Raw genomic sequence first — 10,598 nt, 5'->3', positions numbered from 1 at the left:
ATATTCTGGGAATATCATTTTGCTATGTGGGATTCACTCCAAAGCTACTAGCAGTTGAAACAAACCTCTTCTGGCCACCTTCGAAAGCTCCCTCAGTGTGTCTTTTTGATCCCTGACCGCCTGAATGACCTGGAAAGGAATAGTCCTACTTTAATAAGCCAGGAATACAAGCTACATTAAAAAATACAAAAGGAACAATATGAAATTTCAAATCGTCCAAAGTATACTGAGATCTATCAGTGCTCTGATTTTTACTAAAATGGCAAACTTGGGACTTAAAAAGCTAAATTACTTGACCGTGGCCGATAAGAGTTCGCGCGAATATAGATTTGACTACTCCAAAAAAATCAATTTTGGGTTTAGCAAGCCGGACTTAAAGGTTTTTTTACCTGGCGACAAAGAGTGCCCATTCTGGAAAAAAGACACGTTTTGCGATGTCGCTCCCAATGGCTTCTTCTGCACGCCCTTGAGCAATAGGTGTAGGAGCAATTGTGACAGTTCTTGTACGATTTGGCCTCTTTGGATGATGGTAGCGCGGTTTTTCCACAACGCGAGTAGCGACAACGCAGCAGCACCGGAGTGGGCAGAGCCGGATCGATGTTGCCCGACGCTGGTTCTGATCCTTCTGAGCGGCGTCGGTAGGCGCCGTTTAGGTCGGCGTCGCTCGAACGGCGCTTCGGGCTAGTGCTAGCTGACGCCGTCTCTGAAAGTGATTTAAATGTGACCATTCTTCAGCTTCCAATTTTCTCAGACATTTGACGTCTCGAACATAACTTTGCAGGAAAAACACAGGTGGATGTAAATCTACTTTGAAAACAAAACAAGCAACATTGAGCTACTGATGCACGTTTGTTGTTCGTGAATTTTTTGGGGTGTTAAGATAAAACGAACTACGGTAGACTCGTGTAAGTGAACGGAGAACACGCAGTTATCCACCACTAACGGAAGTGCAGATTGAAGCTTCAAATAATAGCGAACATTTTTTTAAAACCCTATTTAAGTACCCTATTGAAACAAAATATACATATTTTAGTGCTGAATCGTTTTGCGCCACAGCTGAGCAACTTATACTTCTGGTCTTGATTAGGCCTGAGTAACACTGTATTGAGTTGCGCTATTGAGTTCTTGCCGCTCTCTGAGTTAACGAGTTATAACTCATCGGTTAATGAGTTATAATTTATTTGTTGAAGCTTTACCTAGACCCGAGACTGGAATTTTCACATCTAAAAAAGAGGACATCAACATTTTTTCTGAGTATCGTTTTACTACTTTGTTCAAATAACTAAAAAAAAGTAATCTAGATTTTTCCTGCAGCAGAACGAGAAAGTCCAAAGAAAGTCGACGAATTTTCTTATAAAATTGATCTCTTAATATTTTTGCATAAAAGATTCAGTTTGCCAGTATTTTACAGTGAAACTTTAGAGAAAACGAGGTTTTTCTGTTTAGAGACAGTGTTGTTTAGAAATATTGACCTAAAAGTGAAAAAACCCCAGTTTCCAAGAATTTACCAAATAAATGATTATAAACTTTCGATTTTTCAGTTCGGGGAAATAATTCTGGAAAAAAACCCAGACATAATTATTACGGGTTTGTCCATAAATCGAAGCTGTAAGTTTTCCAAAAATGTTTGCAAAGCGGTTAAGGAAGCGAGTGTTCCAATAAAATTTCCCAGTTCAGCGAAAAAACTGAAAGCGGCTTTTACCTTCCCAATTAAATGCAGGATCAAAAAGAAATTTTTGTTTGCAAAAGAAACATTTTGGTTTGCTGCAAAACCAGTTGCGTGCACCATTTTTCTGTCGAAAAATTATCAAGTGTTAAATATAGCTCAAATTTTATTGGACGGATGTGATAAAATGGCATTAAAATCCTGAAAAATCCACAAACATTTTTGCATGTTCTACACCCTGATGATGCAGATGCCGAAAAAGATGAAACAACCCGAAAATAGTTCCCTTTGAAGACAAATTTAAAGGCAATGCAAGTCTATCGTCTATCCAGTTTAAATTAAATCCACCTTTGCGGCCAAATTCAATCACAATTAGCGTCGATTATATTTAGACTTGCCCACATTTTCACCCTACCGAACCGTTCACAAGAGTGCATCTGCACATTAACGCGAGTCTACTGTATTTTCCATTACAACCAGTGAATAATTAGCCTAATTTCTAACCATGGAACGAAATCAAAAGTTGAATGAAAATTAAATCGAAACACTACTTACACATGCCTCCTACCTTGAAGGCACGGACTTGCGGCCCTACCAGAAGGAGGAAGACCTAGAAGGGAATCCAGAACATCCTCCAAAGTGGTGGAACTGGGCGAAGGTCGCACCCTGGTAGTTCCAGGCGATAATGTTGCCAGATCTAGTGAAACATATCAAATTCAGCAACTAGCGGCTTTTGAAATTGATGAAATTTGCTTCCAACAGATTACAACTACATGCTGCTTCTCCTCAATCGGCTGAAGATGTGGAAAGGGTTCGAAGCAAGAAAAATCACCATTTTTATTGCAATTAGTGCTTTTTCGTTGACATGGATTTGGTATTTTAAGCTTGCAATAAAGCCCTGTAAAAGTCACTAAGATTTGCAGTGTTTGCATAAGCTTCAAGCATCCACAGAACATCCAACCCAGTGTTAGTAAGTTTATCAACAATTGTCTTCACTCAAGTTTGAGTTTGTGGACACCCGGTATAAAAAATCCGTTAAAACCTCCACTCAAAGCATAAAGCTAGTTTGTGTTAATTGCCACATAATTACCTTACCTTCCACTGGATTGTATATAAAAACACTCGAGTCCAACATTAATAATGCCCTGATAAAAAATAAGTGCAATATGACCAAAGAAAACCAAATCAAAAAAAATAAAACAAAATTTATTAATAAATGAAACATATTTGTACACGAGTCGCTTATAAATGTGTAGTAACAATACACAAATAGAATCTAACAATTTCAAATATAAATTTTGTTATTTATACTAGACTAAAGAACCAAACAGTAATTAGTGGAGGATACATTGCTCTCAAATATATAACGATTAATTATCGACTATAATAATAATTAAAAAAACTTTAAAAACATATGTACAGTTGATCGTAATAATATGCACAAAAGTGGAGAAATTCGCTTCAGAGTTTTAAGCCAAACAGTATCAGATAAATAAATAAATTATTAATTTCTCGCCCATATTGGTTAATTTTTTTTTACTCACTACTATCACAATGACTGAAAATTCATGGAATTTATGAGAAATTAATAGTCTACTTACGAGTCGAATAAATAAACAAGGAAAATTGCAAACAATAAATACTAAAAAGAATAACCAAATCTGCAATTTCATTGGGCCCTTTCACAATGCGCACATTTAAAAAACGCCTCTAAAAATCAAGCAAACAACAACAACAAATCCCTATATCAAAACCTTCACAATTTACCATTTGTAAACTATGCGGTGACACATACAAAAGCAAATGATTATGAAAGAAAATGAAACTAAAAAGGAAGTTGAAAAGGAACACGCTTTCTAAATGCCGTAATTGCCTGGAATAAAAAAGCGGCAGAAGAAGAAACTTAAACAACTTTGTTTATTGTTTACTTTCCTTCTTCGTTTCCTATTTGGTTTTTTGGATAAGTTGTATAGTAGGTACATATGGAAGTTTTAACTTAATTTGAAAATGAAATAAAACCGTTGAGTTCGGCAGGTTCTTGATAGAACATTAAAAAACTATCCAGAATCGTCTTTAAAAAACTTTTCGAACATCTTCGAAAATTGTCACATGGCAGGCAGCATAATTCAGCACTATTCAGAAGCATTTTCCTTTTCAACTCAAGCTTTAGCCTACGATACAATCAACATTTCCAAGGTGATGTGAAACTCTAAAAAACAAGCCATACATTTGAATAGAAAATAGGGAAGAACATCAACACAGGCATACATAAAACTAGCACCATCATTGGCCAATTTTCTCGTCGCTCAACATTGCAGATATTGAAAGTGAAGCATATTGTCTGGATTCTTGGTAGTGAGAGATATTTACAAGTAAAAATAAAGCAAACCAGCCTAACTAATGGGGCCCTAATTAGGCCCGTAGTGACTCACCAGTGCTGCTGTGGTTTTGCAGATCTAGTCTCAGACTCTGAGGGGGCACCGGGCTTTCTGAGCAGGTAACGGGAGTCTCGGGACTATCCAGAGGTTTAGTCCCCACAAAGGAGCTTTCCAGCCAGCAAAGTTTCTGGCTACCCCTAGGCGATACTGAACTAGACCGTCTACTACTGCCGTCCTGATTGTCGAGACCTTCGGTCGGTTTCAGCCCACTAACATAGTGGACAATAGCCGAAGTGACCTCCTTAATGGAGGTCTGGATCTCCGGGCTTTCTTGCTGAAGTGGTTGGTGGCTTTGCTTAGAAAGCAACGTACTGGCCAGTCTTTCTGCTGGTGTTCGTGGTCGGTTCAACCTCTCCTGCGATCTCCAGCCCATGTAAGGCTGCCTGTAGTTGAAGCTGGATCTTGCAGAACTGGGCGAAAGCGTGCCATTGGCTTGCCTGCCTTGATTGAAACTGCTACGGGTGCTCTGGCAAGGCGAGGACGCAGTGCTGTTGAGTTTTGAGGTGCTCCATCGCACAAAAGGCTGGCTGGAGGGCGTGGGGCTCAGCACTAACGGGCTCTGAGTACCCGAACCCAAAGAACTGAGACTGGTTGTTTTCGATCCCGTTCCTGTCCATCGCGATTCTCTCGACTGATGTTTCTTCAGCAGGAAACCTTGGCCGGGCACTTGCGAATTTTTGTACCATTCGGGAACCGTCAGTTTTTGCAGGCTCCGCTGGATTCTCAGCTCGTGCTCGGACATAACGCGCTCGGTCTTTTGGAGTTCATTTTCAGGGGGCTGCAAACAAACAGAGAACTCGATCAGTTTTCAACAGCAACAAGATTTCCAGCATTAAAATGTTAGATGAAAGGGAGCATTAGAAATAATCAACTCGAAGTCATCGGAATTAGCTATGGGCATGATGGGCACGTCCCTATGGGCATGACTTTGTATCGAAAGCTGGTCATTTTGAGCCCATCTGTGATCTTTGCGAACGTTTAGCGCTATTGAATGTCCCAGTATTTGCACAGTTTTGCTTCAATCTTTTTACAGTTGAGGAATTTCGGATAAACTCCAAATAGTAAAACACAGTTCTCGAGACGGGCTATCAAAATTCTTAGTGCTGATTGGATATTTCGACCCGTTTCTCCGGAATAGTGTGTTGTGTACTTCGAAAAAGGGCTCTGAGTTTTAAAAAATCTGATATTCGAATAGTCGTTTAGTGGTTTATTCGAATAGTAAAATTATTCGAATACTCAATAATCGAGTATTCGAGTATTCGAATATTCGAATATTTCGTTAGATATTCGAGTGTTCGTTTTCCGTTCACCGTTTTCCAAGAAGAAAAATCTCATATCATTTTTGGCAACTAGCCGCAATGGATAAAAAAGTGCCTCTGTGTATTTGTTTAAATGCTTTTAGRATATGAATAATTTATTTTATAAAAGTATACAAAGTGCATATAAAGATATTTGCACCTTGTGAGTTTGATAATGTTAGTGTATTCGAGTATTCGATTATTCGAATATTCGAGTATTCGAATATTCGAGTTATGACTACACATAATTATTCGCTTTTCGAATAKTCGAATACTCGAATTATTCGAGTTTGATTCCGAGCCCTACTTCGAACGCCTTAAAATTTTGCATTTTTGCTTCTAGCTCTTTAGGGGTTAGGAAATTATATGCACAGACTTATGAAAAACGACACTGCGGGGAATGTTTTATCGTAAAAGTCGTGCGGATTCTTCAGGTAGTTTTAACCATTTACGAGTTACACATGAAAATTGACCAGAATCCGATCGATGCTAAAACACTAACTGTTTCAAACGTTAATTTTTTGCTTTGTTTGCTTCTTTAATTTTAGAGGTTATATCTTTATAGCAAAAATTGTTCACACAGTTCTGAATTCAAGCTATAAAAAGTCCTGAGAACAAAAATTGGATATTCGACCCGCTTTTCAGATAGGTACAAAGTGGTTTGGAACTCGAGCGCCGACAAAATGTTCAGATTTTGGCTTCTACCCTTTCACAGGTTAAGGATTTCTAAGGAAGCCTAATTAGGAAAAGATAGTTCTAGAAATGGGCCACCGAAAATATTATTACGACTAAGGGGAAATTTTAAACCGTTTTGGAGATATAATGTTTTTCGCAGCTTCAAACGGATTTTTTTATTCCACTCTGTACTTAGATAAAGACCCTTCAGGGTGAATGCGATATTTCCAACTGAAAACTCAATTGGTTCCATCAAAGCCTTAAAAAAATTGAATCAATTTTGCCCTGTGAATGAATAGAGACACGTAAAAACGTCCATGGAAAACTAGCGGAAATATGCAAAACCCAAACAAACCAGGACAAAAAAGCACTTGAAAAGGCGACACAAAAAGGCTACGTGTTCATTAAATAAAAGCTTACCATAATATTAATCGCGAATTTCAGCAAACTGTAGACTAAACTGGCTCAAATCGATCAACCTTTGATAACACGCGTTGAATGAATATCAGCAAAACCCAATATTTTTATAATTCTCTCCTTATTGTTTTTGAATTGGACAAGGAAAATACACGCTGACGTAAGCGAGTATATGGCAATCCTAATCAGAGGATCAAGAGGTAAGCAAGTTTAGTCATAGCACTTAAATAGTTGAGGAGGCATTCGATAACCAGAACAATTACAAGCAAAATCAATAGCGATCAATAACAATAAAATAGCAATCAGAAGTTGATTTTTAAACTGGCATAAAACGGGCAAATTCTCAGTAGTCCTTGAAGTTCAAACCGTCATGGAAAACTAAAATTTAATTTTGTCTTTAGCATTGAGCTGGAAATGGACACTTCTCGATATTTAATTTGAAAATTTAAAACTCACTTGTTCCCACAACATGCTTAATCGCACCCACTGGTGCGAGTAAGAGTCTTCGAACAAAAACCCCGGCAGCTCGCACATAAATTCCATATTTTCCATTCTTTTTAACGCCGGTTCTCTTCAGAAATGACTGCTCAACATAAACCACTTCACAGCTCGTTAAGCTGGAAACACCTCAAAGTGGCCACACTTCAGAAGCTCGTGAAGACCTTTGCAAAATGCCGACAACTTATGTTTACGAGCTTGAATCTTTAGTTGTGTTGTGGGTCGATTTTTAGGGCTTCGTTCACCCAAACTGGAAAACCTCTAGGCATTCAAAGAAGGCTTCTGCTCGACTAGAATGAGCAAGTGGAGGATGTTTGGTACCACCACTGATTCGGATGTGGTCTACCGTGTAACTAAGACTAATCGGATAAAAATAATCGCTTTCTGGATTAATCCTTAATTACCAATTGAAAAAACGGGGGCGTTCTCTTTAACGCGCTATAAATAGGTGGACTATTCAATATCCCATTTACACCTTCGTTAATAATGTCCCAACCTTAGCTGGTGGGCGTTTAGGGAATGTTCGTGTAATTTTCATTTATTGGAAAGGAAATTGCTCATTGAAACCGACGCCTATCGGAAGTTAGCTGGGACTTAGCAACACTGCACTCTCAATACCCACATGTACAGTTTTGGTTATCGCCGTAAAAAAATTACATATTCAAATGTCGTAGACAATTGGAAATTCATAGCCAGTAACTAGCATGCCAACGTTTGCTATTCAAATTCAACTATTTATTTTACTTATCCACTTGCGTGTCTTTTGTTAGGTGGTATTGATCGTCCTTTGGCACACTTTTGTGCACTCCGGTGGTTTCCTTCTTTTCGCTCTCAACTTTCCTTGTGATTCATTCATGCAGTTCCTATTAAGTTTCCCTCAATAAACGCGTTTAGTTAGTAGCAATTTATTTATTTCCTCGCCAGCATTACTTAATATCCACAATTAGATAAAATAACCTTGCCCGGCTTGATGGGAGCACTAAATCAGACCCGTAGCATAGAACAATAACATATTAGTCAGTCTTAGTTTATTCAAGCGAATGAAAATGCTTTTTAGTGCGTTTTCCGTATATTAAGATCGTTTCAGAGGGCTAAAGCTTGTTAGCAAATTGAACAAATTGTAGCAAATTGAATTATGAGTGTTTGAAATAAAATAAAGTCGTAACGTTTGCCCTGAGATGGTGAAACTTCAGTTTAGATAAAAGCAGAAAGTTTCTGAAAACGTCTGAATTTTGATTTGCAAGTTGGGCAAGTGCGAGCTAATCGACCAGGAAGGGTTCTCTAAAGACCCCAACAGAGCGATCCCAATATCTTAAACTTTTCAAAGCTTTCGAGTTTTTTGCGCAAAAATGCCATTCCACGTTTACCAATACCAGAACTCATAAGCAAAGAGTTAAAGACCATTTTTGATCAATTTCTAAAAAATTTAGTGAAAAAACCTCATACTCTCRCGATTCCTCCTATAAAACCCCATTTCAAGCCTGAACTCAAAAAGTATATTATTTTAATGTATTAACTTTCAATTTTGAATAGAAATATTCATTCACAACTTCACTTCATTTTGCCCTTAATTTACGGTTCAATTTGAGGAAAAAATAAACTGACCTAAAGCAATCAAAAACGGTAAGTGAAAAAAGTCCGCAATCAAGTCTAGAAAAGGAACAAAACACATATGAAAGAAGCAATTTAAGGAACTTTTCATCCGCATCAAATAATTAATCATCGAAGAAAACCCCGAAGGCTCTAAACGCTAAAAAATCTAGAATTAAAACAGCCGAATAAATGAATAAAAATGCAAATAAAATCAGCAGATTAAGCCACTTTTCCTTCGTTTAAAACTCGAAATTAATCGAAAAAATCGAATTTTAGCTGTACACTTAAGCCTCAGTTGATGATTCGGGCTACTCAGAAAATTACAAATAATGAAAGTAAAGCAGTCGAATTAAATTAATTGATTAATTCAATTAATTGTAAACTGAAGAAGTCAGAGCATGGAAAATGAACAAAATCGCAAATGAAAGGAACAAGTTAAGACACTTTTGATCCTCTTTGCTTGAGGGTTGACTTACCAAAAAAATTGAGCTTTTACTAAATCCTTAAGCCTCAATTGACGATTTTATTTAATCAAATATAAAAAAATTGTCGAAACTAAACAATCGAATAGGAATAGAGTGTCGAAGTCAGAGTAAAGAAAATGTACAAAAACGCAAATTGAAGGAACAAGTTAAAGCACTTTTTCTCCACTTCAAACCCGTAATTAACCAAATAATTAGAATCCTAAAGCCTCAATTTACGATTCAAATTTAACCAGAAAAATAACCGAACCAAAACAATCGAACAAAATTTAAGGCATAGAAAATGAACAAGAAGGGAAAAGTTAAGGCATTTAAACCCGCGCTAAACGATCAAAATCGATTTTCCACTGAACCCTCAAGCTACGATTGACAACTGAATTTAAGCAAAAAATTTAAAAAATATCGAACTTAAACAAGGAAATAGACATAGAGTGAAGAAGTCAGGGCATGGAAAATAAACAAAAAAGTTAATCGACCAAAAAAAATGAAGCTTTTACTAAAAAAAAACGAAAAAAATGTAAAATGAAAGTGGCCTGAAAAATTAACAGAAGTCCAAACTGCAAATGCAACTTTCCTTCCAAACTGAATAAAAAAATGTTTTTACTGAAACCTCGCTAGAATTGACGATTCAATACAATCAAAAAATGAAAAAGTCCAATGATAAAACAAACGGAAAAATATAAACTGACAAAACCGTCGACAATGAACAAATTTTTCAAATTGTAGATGCAAGTTTCCCTTGATATTAGTCTTCAACATAACTGAAAAAATAATAATTAAAATCTCGCCAGTAATTGACAGTCCAATTTCAGCTACAAAATGAATAAAGAAAAATGGCTTAAAACAACCGACAAGTTAAACTGAAGAAGGCTTAAAAATTAACTTAAGTACAAATTGCCAAAGCAAGTTTTCCTCTATATTAAGCTTGAAACTAATCGAAAAAGAACTAAATTTTCAATGACACTATGAAGTTTCACTAAAACCTCACCGTTAATTGATGGCTTATTTCAATGTAAAAAATTTTTCCAGTGAAATGACGTCAAAAAAAAAAGAGAAAGGATAAACTGAAGAAACTCTTGAAGATCTGCACAAATCCAAATTGTAGATACAAGTTCTCCTACATAAGAACACACTTTCAATAAAACATCTCCCTTAATTGATGATGCAATTCAATCAAAAATTTTTAAAGTCAAATGAGGAATAAACTGAAAAAAGAATCCTCAAAAATGAACAGAAGTCCGTGTAAATGCCACTCTCTCTGAATTTAAGTTGAAACAAACTTAAAAAAAGCTTTTTACTGAAAGGTCGCCCTTAATTGACCATTCAATTGAAGCAAAAATTTGAAAAATCGAATGGCCGAAAAAAAATAAATAAACGCATAGAAAATGGACGAAATTACAAATAGAACCCGAAAGAATGCGGTTAATTAAGTCAACTTATGGGAAAATTGACAAATGTCCTAAAGCAACTGAAAAAGAACCCTAGAAAATGAATGCACAGGCATGCAGCAAATTAGGACACAGTTTTCTAA

The 10,598-nt window shown here is 36.6% G+C and overlaps 1 protein-coding gene across 1 annotated transcript in view; it reads right to left on the bottom strand.

Annotated features, from left to right (window-relative positions):
• Window positions 1–10,598, bottom strand: part of LOC109539693 — a gene marked incomplete at its 5' end in the record, with an annotated part of 41,511 nt that overhangs the window by 4,668 nt on the left and 26,245 nt on the right. Inside the window, 4 exon segments of the mRNA XM_048668281.1 lie at window positions 66–129; window positions 390–703; window positions 2,235–2,376; window positions 4,085–4,882. Of these exon segments, the coding sequence (XP_048524238.1) occupies window positions 66–129; window positions 390–703; window positions 2,235–2,376; window positions 4,085–4,882 (1,318 nt within the window).

Source organism: Dendroctonus ponderosae, unplaced genomic scaffold (assembly GCF_020466585.1).
Source record: "Dendroctonus ponderosae isolate FM_Combo_2020 unplaced genomic scaffold, Dpon_F_20191213v2 Dpon_F_20191213_7, whole genome shotgun sequence".
NCBI classification, from domain to species: Eukaryota; Metazoa; Arthropoda; class Insecta; order Coleoptera; family Curculionidae; genus Dendroctonus; species Dendroctonus ponderosae.
This window is presented reverse-complemented; position numbering and strand designations above follow the sequence as displayed.